General features: G+C 31.7%; 2 protein-coding genes across 8 annotated transcripts; one reads left to right on the top strand and one right to left on the bottom strand.

The window, feature by feature from the left end:
* Nucleotides 1–2,880: 2,880 nt before the first annotated feature.
* Myb (proto-oncogene like protein Myb) lies at nt 2,881–6,271 on the top strand. 4 transcript variants are annotated; one of them, XM_071887225.1, is made up of 7 exons: nt 2,881–3,511; nt 3,572–3,704; nt 3,761–4,665; nt 4,730–5,002; nt 5,068–5,160; nt 5,247–5,582; nt 5,662–6,271. In XM_071887225.1, the coding sequence occupies exons 1-7, from the start codon at nt 3,392–3,394 to the stop codon at nt 5,773–5,775; spliced, it is 1,974 nt and encodes a 657-aa protein (XP_071743326.1). In that variant the 5' UTR covers nt 2,881–3,391; the 3' UTR covers nt 5,776–6,271. The 4 variants fall into 4 exon arrangements, with proteins under 4 accessions (XP_071743326.1, XP_040564790.1, XP_040564788.1 ...); XM_040708856.2 differs by having other exon boundaries at nt 5,238–5,582; XM_040708854.2 differs by having other exon boundaries at nt 3,227–3,511; nt 4,727–5,002; nt 5,238–5,582.
* Nucleotides 5,988–16,262, bottom strand: RIC-3 (RIC3 acetylcholine receptor chaperone). Of its 4 annotated transcripts, none has more exons than XM_040708859.2 (7): nt 15,464–16,262; nt 8,948–9,078; nt 8,725–8,874; nt 8,489–8,660; nt 7,580–7,768; nt 7,483–7,503; nt 5,988–6,695 (listed from the first exon to the last, which is right to left on the bottom strand). In XM_040708859.2, the coding sequence occupies exons 1-7, from the start codon at nt 15,618–15,620 to the stop codon at nt 6,391–6,393; spliced, it is 1,125 nt and encodes a 374-aa protein (XP_040564793.1). In that variant the 5' UTR covers nt 15,621–16,262; the 3' UTR covers nt 5,988–6,390. The 4 variants fall into 4 exon arrangements, with proteins under 4 accessions (XP_040564793.1, XP_040564794.1, XP_040564795.1 ...); XM_040708858.2 differs by having other exon boundaries at nt 6,195–6,695; nt 7,580–7,771; XM_040708860.2 differs by lacking the exon at nt 7,483–7,503 and having other exon boundaries at nt 7,580–7,771.
* Nucleotides 16,263–17,636: the final 1,374 nt, after the last annotated feature.

Below are 17,636 nucleotides of genomic sequence, written 5' to 3'. Positions count from 1 at the left end.
AATTTCATTTTTTAAATAAAATAAAACATTTTATTAAAAAAAAAAAGATCGCCTTAATATATCCAATTCATATAATTAATTGTGAGTGCAATTTGAAAATATTATAGATTATTATATTGTATACAATGACTCCTAACACAAAATACATTTCTTCATTGATGAATAAATAATAGAATTAAATACTACATAATTGAACTACAAATATCAACGTTTAAAGAATGGATTTAAAAAGCCAAACGAAGTATGCCGCAAGACAATGTTCTAGGATCCTTTTTTTCTCTAACTAAGAAATATTTATTAAAGTTTTTATTCAATTGATTGAAAAGAATAAGTTCTTTTTTTTTCTTTGTCTTCCAAAGTCATTACTTTTTTGTAAAAAAAAACAACAACTTTAACTAGTTATTTTATGTTTTTGACCATTAACTTCTTTGTGAGGTTTTGTGCTCTCAAGGACACCAAGCTTCATGAATGGCACCAAATCATTAATTAAATTGAACCTTAATACATATTAATTATAATTGAGGGTGAAAAGGGAAGAAGTGTGGTAAGCATGAGAGGTTGCAAAAATTCGAAATCGAGTCGCAAGTCTTTGCTCACAAGTCCAAGTCCTTGAGCATTTTCATCGAGCTCAATTCAAGTTCTCAGAAAATAAAATATCATTTAAAGACGTCGTTATATACATTGGATATCTAAAAATTGAAATTATTTTTGAGTCTTTGACTGGGTGATCAAGTTGAGTCGTAAGCTTCAAAATATGGACTCAAGTCCAAGTTCCACCCTCTGGACTAAGCAATGGAGTATTCCTTTGAACACAGAGAACAGACGTGCTTAGGCCTTATTTAAGGTGAGCAGCTCTTTTTTGTCAGGAAATACACCCTTTTTACATCCTGTTCAAAGTGTTCTGGAAAGTGTTCTTCAAAGTGTTACATTATAAAAAAAAATTGAAATGCCTAGTTTTTATGCTTAAGTTGATTTAAAATAAAGGTTAATCAAAAATTAAAGAAACGCCAATATCCAAATGTGTTTTTTTTTTTATTAAAAAAAATAATAATAATAAACAAAAATAAAAATTAATTATGTTTTATTCTTAGATTTTACAAATTTTATAATATAAACCATGGAGATTGTTACAAAGTACAAACCCCTCCCCTGAATAAAATCTATGTGCGCCAATTTGTCGAAAGACAACATTTTTTTTCTCAATTGCAGTAAGTTGACAAAATCAACATAAAATGTTTATAAAAATGTAAGTTATCAAAAGTTTTGCCACTGCCCCCCTTATAAAAAAAAACCTAATAACAGTTATCTATCCACAACGAGACTGATTGGTCCACAAGTCTTCTTTTTTCCAAATCAAAATAGGTATACCTGTAGAAACAAATTACACAAGTTATAATTTTTACGTCTCATTTCGCTTTATGTAATTAGATTATCCTTTAATTTAATTATCAACAATTTATTGAAGCTATCATTTCCTTTTATTAAGTTAAAGTTCATTTTATTAAGTTATAGTTCCTTTTCTTTTTTTTTTTACTTCAATGATTTTTTTATATAAAACGAAGTCTTATATTAATTTTTTTTTTTTTTTTTGGGGGGTAATTTTTTTTTTTCATAGAAGTTATTTTTTTAAATTTATCTATTTGGAGATAGCTACAGCTCCCCCCCCTGCAATTAGTAATTTTCTTCACAAAAAAGTCACAAATTACATCATTCATACATATATCGTCCATCCATGGAAAACTCCATTATTGCGATATCCTCAATTCAAGGTTAATAGAAATACAAGATTATATGTGTACGACTGATGTTTGACTTCTACCACACTTTTAATATTTATGTAAAAGTAGATGAGTGGTTGCGTGTTTTATCAAAATCTGTTTTCTTGCCTTGCATTCGGTACGATACATTAAATTGAAAATTCTAGCAATAGTGACATCATAGACTATAAGTGGTTGCGTGTTTTGTCAAAATATGCCTGTCTTGCCCCAGCAGACGGTACAATACATCAAATTGAAAATTCTAGCAAGCCCGATTATTTGATGGTCTAACCTTGTATTTCTATTGACCTTGATAACAAGTACTACTCTAAATTCTTCAATTAAGCTTATTTATCTCTTTTTTTTTTGGTAGCAAGTTACAACATGTACACAACATATTATAGTAGTCAATTTTGTGAGTCATTTTGTTGTGTTCTTCTGTAGTACTTTCCAAGGGGAGATTGGGATTGAAGTATTTTGACATTTCATTTCTTACAAAAAAAAATATGTTTGTCACCCTGGGAAACTAGAGTGAAGGAAATTGTACTGTCTATAAATAGCTTATGAGGAGGATGTTGAGCACTTAAAGAGTTATTTTAGGTACAATATCTATATTATTTCATTCTTTATGAGTTAAGCCAGTACCAAATTCCATTCAGTTCAACCCTTTTATTATTTTATCATGTTACCTCCCTTTCAAAATCTGATTCTTATCATATTATTTTATAAAATCTCAGTCTGTCTATAAATGAACATAAGTACAATAGGCTCTAGTGGAGACAAAGGAGACCGGCATCTACATATGTCGGACGGTCCATAATAGCCTCAGTGTACACGTAGGTAATCTTCCCTCCCCCTAGGTTTTTTTTTCTTTTATTATTTTAAATATCTCAAGCGTCAAAGCTAAGGAGGAAAGCATTTTTTCTCATATGAACCTCACATATTCCCACAACCAGAGATACCAGCAGCCTGCATAGGTTTGAAAAGAAGAAAAAAATGAAAGGAAGTACGATGAATAAGTACTACTACTACTAAGCGTGCTGAAAACAATTGAATAAAGATACAGCGACCTCTATACATTATGCAAAACTATTGAATTATATAAAAATATCTGAAATCAATTGTAACAAAATATTTACTGCATACATACATATATCCCTTCTCAATGTTAGAAAGTATAAGTAATTATCTAATTATTACATATTTTCGTGCTATAATGGATGCATAATTATATTTGTTTAGATGTCGCTACTTGCTGTGTTTACCTCTTTCATGATTTTTTTAAGGGTGGCTTAGCTGGAAGGGTGTGAAGGCGTGTATATTTAAGTCATTGTAATATCCACACTCTCATGCACTTGGCCGTTTCTGCCTGGTTATTATTATTGAAGCATCTTGTGCCCTCCCTCCCTGTTCCCAGCTCTAGCTCTCTCCCTCCCTCCCTCTTTTTCCTCTCTCTTTTTTCCTTCCTCTCTCTCTCTCTTGATCATTCCTCCTTTTTTCTTTCTTTCATTTTCAGCGCCAAATTTGTCTGATGAATTTCAAATTTGTGAGTCCATCTTGAAAATTAAGTTTGAATATCAAGTAATTTTGGGGGGTAAAGTTGATACTAAATCCCCTTTAACGCATGGGATTTGATGGAATGGAATATGCTTACATCTCCGGCTCCCGGAAGTGATGAGGAAGAATGTGATTCTGATTCCTTTGGAGGAGGCGGGAAAAAGACGATAAATCGGGGAAGGTGGACCAAGGATGAGGTAAGAAGTTTATGTTTTTCATTTCGGAGGTAAGCCTCATGACTTGGCTACTTGATGCAGGATGAGAAGCTAAAGAGACTTGTGGAGATCCATGGAGAGCGATGGGACGTGATTTCCTCCCAGTTGGGAGATCGTGCGGATGGACAATGTCAACATCGATGGCAAAAGGTGGTGAATCCCGAGCTTGTCAAAGGTAAGGGAGGACTCCTGACTGTGGATGCAATGCAATGTCTTGTTTTTTGTTTGCAGGTCCCTGGACCAAGGAAGAGGACGAGCGGGTCGTTGAGCTGGTGCGGAAATATGGTCCTAAGAGATGGACACTGATTGCCAAACATTTGAAGGGCCGGATTGGGAAGCAATGCCGAGAGCGGTGGCACAACCATCTCAACCCCGAGATCAAGAAGACTGCTTGGACGGATGAGGAAGATCGTGTGATTTACAACGCGCACAATCAGTGGGGCAATCAATGGGCCAAGATTGCCAAACTCATTCCGGGTCGCACAGACAATGCCATCAAGAACCATTGGAACTCGACCATGAAACGCAAATATGAGGAGGAGAACAATCCCGTGAAACGGAAGGGCAGTAAAAAGAGTGGGATTCCGAGTGCGGTGACGCCTGCTGCGGCTGGAGGGGCCTCCTCCCCCCTCATAACCAGTCCTCCAGCAGTCGCAGTTAAAACATCTGTCATTCAAGCTCCTCTTGCCTCCATTGGAACGGAGTCCAGCCTTTCATTCAATTCATCCGCCGCCTCCACCGTTACCTATATTCAACAGCCCTGGACTCCACAGTCCTCCACAGAACAAACCTCCTGGACACCCATTAAACAAGAAACTTTTGAGCCCCATTTATTTTCACCCCTAAAATGTGTCACGAATTCCCCCTCCAAAACAGGGGGCTTCCTTTATGACTACTTGACTCCTACAGAAAGTGTTTTAACAAAGTCGGGTTCATCAACGCACATAGTGCAAAGTGTAAATAGTGGAAGTGGGATCATTATGACGTTCGATGATCATCAGTCCTTGGGCATTGCTCCTCTTGGTGAAATCATACAAATCAAAGATGAGCCGTTAAATGAGTGTACATACAGTGAAGTCATTTCCACCCCTCCCATTTTAAGGAGGAAAATGAAGAGGAAATATGATTTAAACTCCGTAAGTTGGTCTTATTGAATTTATATTGACTGCATCGTCATTCTCATTTATTTCTCGTTAGCAGAGTTACAATAGTTGTAATGACGTCTCGTTCGACGTTTCATCTGCGCATAATACATTTCCTGCAGCTCAGTCGACTCCAGTGACTGCAAAAAAATCATCGGTATTGACCACTCCAAATAATTCTTCTCTCACTTTGGATAATGAAACTCCTAGGTCGAACAAATTCAGTCCAACAAGGAATAATCAAAGACTTTCGGAGGCACCAAGGACTCCTACTCCATTCAAAAAAGCTCTTGCAGACGTATATTTACGACGTGAACCACTCAGCAACACTGTAAGGACACTGTTCATCCCAAATTATTTAGCCAGTCTTTATTTAATGTATATCTTTTTTTTTAGCCCCAAACGCCTACTAAACTTGTGGAAGATATACATGAAATTATAAAGAAAGAGCAGGATTTAAGCTACCATTCGGAATACTCGGATGAACAGGTAATAATTTTTTCAGAAGCTAATTTTAGTCATGTATTATGTTAATGACCCATATTGACTCATTTTTAATTTATTAGACTTTCCAGGATAGTGGTTATGTGAGTAGATGTGCCAATCCACGTTTGCTAGATAAGGAAAATTCGTCTCCTAATAAAAAAGTAAGGAAGTCTTTGGCGGATGATTGGTCACATAGTATATCTCCTCCGAGATCCGGTTATTCCCAACCCTCACTTTGTCAAGATTCCAGTTTGTCTCTTCCTGAGACTCCAAGCAAATCATTAGTTGGTACTGACACGTCATTACTATTTTCTCCACCATCTATTTTAAAAGACACTTTGACAACAGTAGATGACACTGGAGTACCTGGAGATCACTCATTTCAAGTAGATCAAGAAGAAGAAGCTGACCACCCTAAGTCCAAGGTGAGGATCTCTCATAATTAAGACAAATAATGTTCCGCCGAGCCTATTGAAAATAACTCATGCTTTTATATGTACACAGCTCGATGTCAGGTGGAATATGATTGCTTGTGGTAAAACTCGACCTTCCTTGGATTTGACTGAACAAGCTAGACAGTATTTAAGCTCCATGAAACCGAGGTCTCTCAACCTATAGCTTTTCCTATGTTGTACCATAAATTACATTTTTTAAATTCAGCTCTCATATATATTACATGAAAAGTATTTTTTTGGAAGAGGGGGTTCTTACTCATCATAGAGAACTTCCTTGGTTTTTATTTTTTAATTTCCCTACAATCTTGTTAATTTGCTTCTTTTTTTTTTTAATTTCCTCGCCATTTGGCTCATACATTACTTGTACGAATCTAGTGTAGGTACTATTTACATTTATTATTGTAATTATGATTATATAATTTTATTTTAAAGTAAAAAAATGTATCTATTATCATGCTGCTTGGTTTAAAAAAATATTCATATTGTGGTTATCTTGAAAATGCTTCAGGTAGTCCGTTTATAATTTTTTTCTTATTTCTAAACTCCGAATTATTCTAACTCTAATAATATGTATTCACTCAATTGAAGATTATAGCGTTTATCATAGAATCAATGAAATATAATATGTAATCAAATTAATAAAAAAAGACTAAAACGCATTGACAGCACGCATTTGATAAATTATTTTCAATATAGCGATCGTTTTATTGGAAGGGAGGAGGGAGTTAGGAATAATCTAATCATATGAGTTAAAGGGATTGGATAAGAATTGAATCATTTATTTGTCTTTCTTTGTCTCTATACTATGCTCCTTGTCTTGTTCATCATACTCAACAGAATCCTCAGATTCGGCCTCTCTAGACTCTTCCCCATCTGTTTCTTGCTTGGAAATGGATCCCGACTTATCATCACAATTATTTTTTTCAAGCCCCTCCTCTTTGCTTTCTTCCTCTGGCAGATGTTCAACGACCTCTGATTCATTCTTAGGATTCTGAACTAATCCTCCCATTTGAGCCATGATCCTCTCCATAGCCTTTTCTGTCTCTTCCAACCTTTGACGAAGGAGATTGATTTCCACATCGCCTGAACGATAAAGCTTGGATTAGTATGCAAATAATATAAAATCATTTATGGTTTCTTTAAAAGACGTAATAACTATGTGGTGAGTTAACACAAAAATCAAGAAAATATATGTCTATTTTTACACCATATATTCACAATATTTCATAGACAAAATTCTGTCAATTTTAGATTTTGTATTAAAGTTTTTCAGGCGATTTGAGATATTCCAGAACGTAAAATATAATTTATAAAACTAAATTTGACCCAAATATGGTCCCATTCAAATAAACTCAATCAACTTTTCATTGTAAAGATGAATTTTTGCTACTACATTAAATGTAATTTCCGACACTCTAATGAATATTGCTCTAAATAATCCTTATTTATTTAAATGAGCGGTAATTAATTCAGCAAAAGACTACAAATTTGTATTCCAGTCGCCATTTTGAGAAAGTCATTCTACCTTTTTTTATTGTTGACGGGCCACTTATGTAAATACATTAAATAAAATTAATAAATATGGGGATTTTTTTTTTTTTTTTTGGGGGGGATGCTCATCTGTATCCTGTAGCTGGAAGGAGGCTTAATAATATTCACATAATTTATTCCAAAGAAAAATATCTACACGTGGTCTTAATCTGTTTGTTTTAGTATTTTTTACTGTTTTGTTTTGTAAAAATGAATAATAATACTCATCACAGAAGAAAAGATTACAATGAATGATCGATCAAAAGAAAAGTTTCTACATACAAACATAATATTATTATACCGTAAAGTGTAAGACTTATTTTGTTAAAATTTAACTTACGTGGATCTCCTGTATCCATGACTATTATTAGTGATGCAACAAAATAAAATAGTTTAGTTAAAAATTCATGCCTACACTCTATAAAATCTTTCTTTACCTTTATTATTTCCTATGAGCAAATTTTCGGTTCGATCCGTCATTATTTTTGCATTGTTGATTTGCCGACAGGCTGCATCATTACATCTGGAAATGGAATGATCCTCGGGGATTCCTGTAGGAGTTACTTGTTTCTGTTGTTGATAGTGTTCATTGCCAAGGATTTCATGATGCAATGTTTCTACATTTTCTACTCAATATTAGAAAATATAATATTTTATTCGGTTATCCTCATTGGTCCTCAAAAACTAGTCTACAAAATTTCAACTTTTTTTGCCTTAAGATTGAAATACTGTCTTTTGATTACTTTTACATAAAGAAAAAATAAAAATGACCTCTACAACCTGAAAATTCTGCTTAATTTGCTTACAGAGTACTTTAAAAAATTGTTTTTTTTACATCTACAAGATTTAATGTTATTTTTCCCCTCAGAAGGTCTAAATAAAAGAAACCTGAAATATAGTTTGTAGGCACATGTTTCCAAATTCCAAATATATTTTAATATTTTATATATATTTCTTAATCGGAGATAATGTCTAAAATTTTATAAAAAATCTTCTCTTTCGAAGTCTAAAAAATTCTTAATTTTTGGTCACAATGATAAAAATCATAATTTTGCGTAAAATGAAGTGCATAGGCTCCATTATATATTTAAAAGAGGACTTTAAAAAATAATATTTAAAAGTTACTTAAGATTTGTTACTTGGAAAAATATTTTGTAAAATGATTAAGCTCTCAAGGTTTATTGATAGTATATGAAAATGTTGCTCTCTGTAGGTCACAAAAGCGGACATATTGTGTTATTAAGATCATTTTTATGTTTTTTTTAAAGGCAAAACCAATCAGAAACATCCTATCTCCGTCTAAGGAAAACAATTTGGTGACTAGTGTAATTTATAAGACCCCTTACCATTGATTTTCTTCGTTATGTAAAGACTATTTCCGCAGTAGTCATCCACCGCTGGCCCAGGATACCTTGTTGGAGATTCAGAAACGTCTTGAATTTCCTCCATACCAGAATTTAAGGATTTTCTGCTATAAAGTGGCTCGTTTATAGGGTCATCATTCTTTTTGAAAATGATCTATTTAGAAGTTGAGAGTTACTAGATAAACGGATCATTAATTAGTATATATAAAATGGAATACCTTCATCGTTGTATAGACAAAGAAGACAATGATCCCTATCGTATACATAGGCATGAGAACTCCCATAGTTCCTTGAGATCGAGGAGCAGGAGTTGGCATTCCAGGACCACCAAATGTAGGCCTCATACCAGGTACAGGACCAGGTCCTGCCTAAAAAGTAATATTTTTTAATATTAGGATTTATAAATATATATATATAGGTATTTTATATTTTACGAATTACCCTCATATCTTTATCCATTGATCTCTTGATTTGTCGACCCTCTTCTCCATAAAATATTTTCCCTCTTTCTCGAAAAGCTGGATGGGCATATTCTGGATGCATATCTGAGCTCCTTTCCTGTCTCAATGAATCTGGAATTGATATATTTATTTATTATTAATTTATACTTTAGTTCATGTATGTTAAATGTTCATAATTGATCACAAATAAACGAGTATAATTTCATTTATATAAAATTTGATTTTTGGAGGGAGGAATTCCATGTATTATTTTTATGATTAATTAATACATATATGAGGTACGTCAACATAAAAACAATTTATAAAAAAAAATTCTCAGTGAATTATTTTACGTTAGAAAATATTGGTCTCTATGGTTTTTATATTATGGTGATCAAATGTTCTCTTTTTACATTCCGTCCAGTCTTTTTTTATAAATCCATGAATACCGGTTTTATTTAAATTTAAATTATTTTATATAAAGGACACAATTTCAAAATCCATACCCCCTCATACCTGCGTACGTACTTTGAGCATAGCTCCAAAAATTCAACAAGATCATAAGCCCACTCCCTTAAAACCATCAATTATCAGTGATCAGGCTCATTGTTTTATTTTTTTGGAAATCACAAAATTTCGTTCAGTTATATATTCAAATTTCTAGGATGAGTTTAGATGCTACACATGAATGTTATATAGTAGTTTAGAGCATTCATTAGATGAATGAGACTTTATTCTTCTCCAATTTGGTCTTTTAAATGGGTTGAATAATATATCAATGTTCAAGGGTATTCGCATGATTTTTTTTTTTGGCTTTGTTTTTGGAATTTTTGCCAGAAAAAATCCAAAATTTAAATATTAAATTTTTGGAAAAAAAATTAAATTTCCATAGCTATTCATAAGAAAAATGAATTTAAAAAAAATGTAAAATACACAGCTGTTCACAATTTTTTTTTTTTTTTTTGGAAAATAATGTAGAAAATTAAAAATCCACAGCTATTCTGAAAAAATGAATTTTTCAGGAAATATATTTCAAAAATGAAATGAACAAAAAAAAACCTAGTTATTTTATTGTTTTTATTAAATATTGACTAGTGAATCTCACTACCTTTATGTAGGGTCACCATATGCTGAAGGTCATAATATTTTCGAAATTAATTTATTTTGAATAATTTAACGTTGATTTTTTTGTTTCAGAAAATATATTTGGGTCTTATTGTTTTGGATTTTTTAGAGATAATGTTTTGGATTTTTGTCTTTCTATAACTTGAATTTTATTTTATATCTAAATCGATTTTTAACATGCATTATTTGTCATGTTTATAACCGGACATTTCATGAATATATAAGAAAGTCCCCAGACAGGATATAAAAAGAGGAAACATTATAGGTCATTTGTAGGTACTCCGAAGGATTGTTCAAAATAATTTATTCAATTGATATTGAAAATAATTAAACTTTGTAGATATACATCATGTTGTATTGTTTTTTTTTACTAACGGGCCCACATATTATGTACATTGTACGTACATACTATAATGATATATATATATATATATTGAGTGCATCCCATGTGGTGGTCTAAACATATACATATGTCGTTTATGGCTACGATTGTCTTTGACATAAGACACACAAAATATTCGTGGGAGAGATAAAAAGCATAACTTTATATTTAAGGAATGTCAGTGACTTATGCCATGGCCCATGGATACATCTAATGTTTCGTGATTCTCTTATTATGAAACATGATTCTATGATATACATAATATATATATTGTATATCATAGATAGATAATGAAAGGAATCATTTCTGTATATTCATTGAGATATCCAAATAGAAATTTGTTGTGTTGAGGACCTGAACTCCAGACTTGGACATATTTTGAAGTACTGCTACGACTCGACTTGAACTCAAGATCAAAGACTTGTCACTCTAAAGCCTAAGACTCAAGATTTGTATTTGGACTCGATACTCATACTATTTTTTAGCAAATTTTCTTATAATCGTTTCAAAGTAGGACTCTTCATAGCACCCTTTACATTTGAATATCAAATACTTACAGTACGAGTACATTATCTGACAGTCATTTCAATTGTTTCCCTGGATATTAAGTAGTATCTTTTATAGGGGGAAAAACTCACTTCGAATCAGATTTTCTGGACTTAATTCAAATCGAGTAGAATAAAATTTAACGACTCTAACAGGACTCAGTGAATATATTCATCAAGTGCTTTGACTTGTGAGCAAAAACTTGAGATTCGTCTAGGACTTGCATTATAAGCAAGGCCGTCTCAGCTTATTGATAGGCCTTGAGTATGAAAAGAAAAAGAATATATATTTCCCCTTCAGCAAATTTGTCATATAATCATTGTTTTTTGATGTTGTTGAGAATATTAAAAGGAGGATGTTATGAACAGCTGTTTTGATCCTTGATAAATTTATTTTAAAGAATTAAAGACACAAATACAAATGTATGTAGGTTTAAAAAACACTATTTAATTACTCAAAAAGTTGTGTTCTTCCAGGTGCAGTTGTTGCTTCGGTTCTTCTGCAGCTATTAGGAGCTACCTTTAATATTAAGAACAATTCTTCATCGTATTCTTCCACCTGGATGATAAGTAGTAACTCTTGTATTTATTATAATAAATATGTAAGATACATTTTTCCATGAGAGCTTGGTGTACACTCAAAGGACCAAAGGGTTGTTTTTACCCCATGCATGTCCTATAGACTGTGTTACTCATGTACCTTCCATGACTTGATAATACTAGACAATTTTTTTTATTAAATTAAGATGTTGTCTTTCTGACTGCTTTTATCTCGAAAAACATTCTGAATCGCAAGAAATTTCTTGAAAGTATTAAAAAATGTGGGAAAATGAACTTTTCTTTCTATATATATCAAATTATTCTTATTTGATCAAAACTGAGTTGAAAATCATAATTTGTCGTAAAGTGAAGGAATGCAACTTCATAATATATATAAAAGATCACATTAAAATATAACATTTAAACGTTATTTAAGATTTGTTACTTGAAAAAATGGCAAACATTTGTTGATAAGTGTTATTCGTAAAAGTACTTGCAAAGAGTTCCTCAGCAGAAAAGGAGCTCACATCTGAACAAATAGAGAATGTTTTCACAAAAACATGCTCATTTAATAATATGAACTTGACAAAGAAAAAGTAGATGGAAGTTAAATGGAGTGACCAGGTGTACACTCGTACGAAATTATTATAAAAAGTCTAGAAGGGGATGGATTATATTACTGATGGAACTAGAGAGGATCAAATTATTATAAACATTCCAAATGAAAATAAATTGAATCTATAAGTGCAGATAGTTTCTGATATTACTTAGATTGATCACTAAATAGTCATCCATTTTGTTATATGGGTGTTCCCGCATTTTTTTTTAAAATGTATTATGCCCAATTACAAGTACATCATGTGTATTTGAGAACGTACATAGTTGATAATTGTATACCTAATCCTTAGAGCAAAGAATAATATCCTCTTCCATCTCTTCCTCTACATCCTTCTAGCTCCTCCTTCCCCCCTTACCATCTCATGGTAACAACAAACAACAACAACAATGTCTTCCATAGCAGCAGGGGCACGTCGATATACACCTTAGATAGTGCTGTTGTAAGTGTTTATGTAGTTTGCCTCTCCCTTCTCCCGAGTATTATTTTATATTATTTATGTATTACGTATGATTATATTATCTGTTTTGAAAAAAGGAGAATTTATCCCGCCAAAAAGTGATGTGATAATTTTTTTGAGCTTGAAAGCATATAAATAATGGAAAACACAATTTAAGAAATTACTAATGTTATAATTATATTTTTATTTTTAAAACTGCAGCCCATCACTAATTTAAAATAAATCATGATTGAAATCACATAATATACACTGATACCATAGAGATAGAAATACATATTATTAAATATATTTTTTTCTCTATGACTGATGCTTACATTATGTATAATGTATTGACTATTGTATGTAATTTGACTGTACAAACTGCGAGGGAACATTTACTTATGTACTGTTCGTACATATATATATAATATAATTTTTTCCCGCCTAAAAAATAACATAAGAAGGGGATTTGAATGTTATTTAACAAATTTACAATTGAATTTGTATGTAGTTTTTTTCTTCTTCAAGTTAGCATGTTGAATTATGTCGTTTTAATGTTACAATAGGGTTTAATATGTATGTAAGAACTACAATTTGAAGAGAATTCAGGTGACAACAATTAGTAATTACATACATAGTGCATTTAAGAGTGATTATTTACAAAAAGAGGACACGTGCCCCGATGACCAGTGTCGGTTTTAATTAAAGGGAGTTGAATATTTTGAAAATTAATTAATTTAAGAATATAATTTTATTAAAATAAATTTGAATTTGATCATATTTTTTTTAAATTTTCAATTATATGTTCCACAAAAATAGGTAACTCCGTATCATCTATTTCAGAATAAGAATTGAATAAAATATCTCAGAGTCTAGACTAAGCGGAAACGTGAGATATTAACTGTTCTCAGCTTACAAAGAACTAATAATTCCAAATTAAATGTGACAATTAGCACAGAATGTAAGGTAAGTGCAGGGTATGTCAGATTCAGGAAGAAATGAAAAGAGAGTATTCAGTCGAAAATGGGGCGGGAATAAACTGTGGGAGATATTCTTACTCTTCTAGGAAAGCTGCCAAGTCCATAATTATAATTTAAGAATCAGTTGAGACCCGGTTGCAACCTTGTAGAACTTTTGGAAATATCTAAAGTTATGAAACTATGAAATTGGATTTATGGCATAGGCGGCGTAGAAAATGATTATTTTTTAAAGAGGCATCTTCAATTTTACCCGAATGTTAAATACTGATCCAATATAAATTTACAACTATGATTTAAAAAAATATATATATTTTTAAACTCTTCTATGATGACGTTTTTCTTCTAAAAACTTAATTTTTTTAATTAAAGACATTTCCATTTATTTTTTATTTCATTTTTGGTTAAATAAAATATTAAATACATTAATTACCCGAATATTGTTAGGTTTTCCATACTTGCCTATCTCCTATGTCTATCATTTTAGCACCTGCCTTTAGACAGAAGAAAAAAATAGGCCCACGTTTATACAGGTGACTTTCTGCTATATGCATGTGTTGTAGCAAAGGGGACTGCCAGGGCCATGAATAATGAGGAGGTTGGAGTTGATTTGGTAAGAATTTTTTTTTATTTCACAGATTTGTTATTCTTGATTTTTAGGTGAAGTTTTAATGACGTTTTTGTTTTAATATAAATTTGAATTTTTTGTTTTAATATAAATTTCACATTTTTGAGTGAATGTTATCAATTAACTATAAAATTAATTTAATTATAAAGACATATTTTTGCTTTCTTTTTGACAAAATAAATTTTACTTTTCATCATTGTTTTTTTTTCTATAATGGATCTGTTATTGATGTTATTACTGCACAACATCTCGTGGAAATGAAGGTCAAGGTTGGGATGTCTGCGGCCATTAATCCATCAAATCATTAGAGATGACATCAAAATCATGATTATTCTTTAGTATTTTCAAAAAATACAACTTAAATAACCTCGTAAATAGTTGTTATATTATGCAGATAATTTATAAAAATAAAGAAATATTATTATTTAATAACCGACGTGGGGACTTGAACTCGAGACTTGCTACTCGATTTGGACTTGAAGGCTAGTTTACACTCAGGAAAATCCCTAATACTATGGATCCTATATTTAGGGACCTATGCAGGGCGAGGAAATTAGGGAACTTTTCATTCTTACTAGAAAATGTTATATTTGAATTTTTTTTTCAAAAAATTTAATATTCAAAATTTAATTTAATTTTTAAAATTTTTTTCCAAAAAGTATTATATTTGAAATTAAATTTAATAATTTTTTTCTAAAAAGTTTTACATTTGAAATTAAATTTCATAATATTTTCCAAAAAAAAAAATATTTTTTGAGAATAGCTATGGGTTTTTGAATTTTTTTTTCCAAAAAATGTATTATTCGAAATTTAATTTTAGAATTACTTTTCAACAATTTTTTGTGAACAATTCTAGATTTTTGAAATTTTTAGAGTATAGCTATGGGTTTTTGAAATTTGTATCCATAAAATTGATATATATTTTTCTAAAAAATTCCAATAACGGACACCACTGATATTATAATAATGGACTTGAAATGAGCTCAAAATAAATTTGAGGACTCCATGAAAATATTCAATGAATATCCATTATTTTGGTAAAGTATCTGTGGTACCTATCCGGCGGATGAGGGAGACAAAATGTACTTGAACGTGCTTTCCCTTTCTGTTTCTGTCTCTCTCTCTTTCCCTTCCCCCTTCATCTACTACTATGTATTTGTAATTCTGGGATGAGTTTTACACTCTGAAATAAATTATCACGTCCCATTTTTTAAACTTGATTCTACTATCATTATTCCTCGCGAGCTACAGTTTCATGGACTTACCTTTGACGGCATTCTTCGTAGAGAAGAGATTGCTTCCAAAGAGCATGGGATGAAATATCTTTGGCCAAAGGACTGCGAAGCAGCTGAGAATGATGCCACATATCAAAATACTTTTCCCAGTGCTAACGTCACTCATATTGAAGCTTTTGTCTGCCATACATCAAGTTCTCTCCTACATTCTTTCACAATAAGAATAAAAATTAGTATTTGTTCACTGAGAGATCATACATTGACTGTCGATTCCTCTCCGTTTCCTCTTCTCTCTTATTTGTATAAGAGAGTAGTGCTTTTACTTACTCAATTTACTTCTCTCTCTCTCTCTCTTTGGAGAAAATGGAAAGAGAAGCTTCTTTTGGCATGCGTCATTTGCTTTTACAAGAATCTGAACAACAAAATTATTATAATAAATGTTATGCAATTATGCTACATTTAAGCTTATTTTAGAGTTGAAAGTAAAATAACTACTCAAAAAGTGCTTTCGAATCTTCATTTTTCTAAGGGATGACGTTGATGACCTTTTCAATTGGAGTATTAGAAAGGAGCAGGTTCTTCTTCCTTACAAGCTAGGCAGGTGAGTATATTTAGTTACAGCACATATGTGCAATAATCATACAGACATAACAATTTTGACAGATTTCAAAATCCTACAGAGTGTTTTCATGTAACTTCACCATTGTGGATGTTGGGGCATAAATAATCAAGTTGTATACAAATAGAACCCTTTTTTATTAATATTAAAGAAAATGCTCAATTACTGAATGTCAAAATGGAACCAACAAATACATATAATAACTTAAACACGTAGTTGTCTTTATTGTATCACGCACCCTTTCGACTAAAAAGGAACAGAAAAAAGGCCCAAGATTGGAGATAGCCAAGTAAGGCAATCATACCAACTGATTTGTATCTTCCCAGACTATCATTTTTTTAGAAAATATTCATTAACTTATCAAAAATCTGCACTTTTGCAGTGATCCATTTTTTATTATCATGTGCGTGGCCGAAGCAAATGACAGTCATAACGATGTTGCTTGTAATGCAAGTTATAACTGGATCAATTTTTCTCCCTCCTCCACATTGTGAAGTCATTTTTCTCTTTGTAGGATTCTCTATGGAATTAAGAACGACTTTTGAATTGTAGAGGAAGCCACACGGAATTACTGTACCTATACCTTTGCAAATTAGCATAAATACATAAGTGTATACATGCAAATTTGTAAGCATCGTTTTTCCAGCCAAAAATAATGTTCAATACATAATACTCGACAATCAAAGGTCATTGTCAGCTACTTTGATTTTCGCGGTTACTTTGTATCTTACATTCTATATACATACACATATGTGGGGCCTATTCCAGGTATGATTACTTTTGAATTATTTATTTATTATATATCGTATCTGAGGAGATATCCAAATAAAATAGTGCCAACACAATCTCTATTATAGTTGAAAATGATATGATCTAGCTGTTAGGTAAAAACAGAAAGGAAACAGAAAATTAACGTGGTCACCCTGACAATATGAAGAATGTTTGGGAGAAGTGAAGCATAGCTGTCATGTTGCGAGCAGTGATGAGATTAAGGAAATAAACACAAACTCACTCCGTATCTAGCAATGATATAGGCAGAATTATTCCGAAGTTGATACCCAATTCCACTCTGAGTCCAACAAGGACTCTGCAATAAGTTCTCAGTGTTACTTTTCGTCTTTCACGCTCTAGTTATTACTTTATATTTAAATGTACTCTCTTCAAGAATAAAAGGATAATGATAACAGCTTTGTTAAAAAAAATGCTTATTCAGGTAGCAACTACAAAAACCCTCTTCCCTCATAATATTATTTTCATCTATAAGAATTACCTATTTCTTTCCAACTCAAAAAGAAGGAACTCATTCGCCACATGACATTTCCACTTCACGCCCAAGGAATTCACAATGAAAAATAATCTAACTGCATGAACATTTATGTATATACAATACATTTTCATATTTAGATGGAATGTATAGCATGTATTGGGTTCATGGAACAAACTGGTTGTTTTTTTAGTTCTGAGTTTTTTAAACATATTAATATGTGTTAATGGTTGTGGTTCTTAATAACTTTTTTATCAATGGACTCCTTATCTTCTTAATGATCTATATTAATTAAATGTTAAATGAATCTCAAGGGTCTA

The sequence above is a fragment of the Lepeophtheirus salmonis genome, chromosome 3 (genome assembly GCF_016086655.4).
Source record: "Lepeophtheirus salmonis chromosome 3, UVic_Lsal_1.4, whole genome shotgun sequence".
NCBI lineage: Eukaryota > Metazoa > Arthropoda > Copepoda > Siphonostomatoida > Caligidae > Lepeophtheirus > Lepeophtheirus salmonis.
The sequence above is the reverse complement of the archived record's forward strand: the minus strand, read 5'-3'. Positions and strand labels throughout refer to the sequence as shown.

Coding starts and splice junctions, on each gene's coding strand:
- Myb (XM_040708854.2), top strand. CDS start 3,392: ATGGAATGGAATATGCTTACATCTCCGGCTCCCGGAAGTGATGAGGAA. Junction 3,705..3,760: donor GAATCCCGAGCTTGTCAAAG/GTAAGGGAGGAC, acceptor TTTTGTTTGCAG/GTCCCTGGACCAAGGAAGAG. Junction 4,666..4,726: donor GGAAATATGATTTAAACTCC/GTAAGTTGGTCT, acceptor ATTTCTCGTTAG/CAGAGTTACAATAGTTGTAA.
- RIC-3 (XM_040708858.2), bottom strand. CDS start 15,620: ATGGCAGACAAAAGCTTCAATATGAGTGACGTTAGCACTGGGAAAAGT. Junction 7,504..7,579: donor GCTCATAGGAAATAATAAAG/GTAAAGAAAGAT, acceptor CACTAATAATAG/TCATGGATACAGGAGATCCA. Junction 6,696..7,482: donor CATGGATACAGGAGATCCAC/GTAAGTTAAATT, acceptor TTTATCGTTCAG/GCGATGTGGAAATCAATCTC.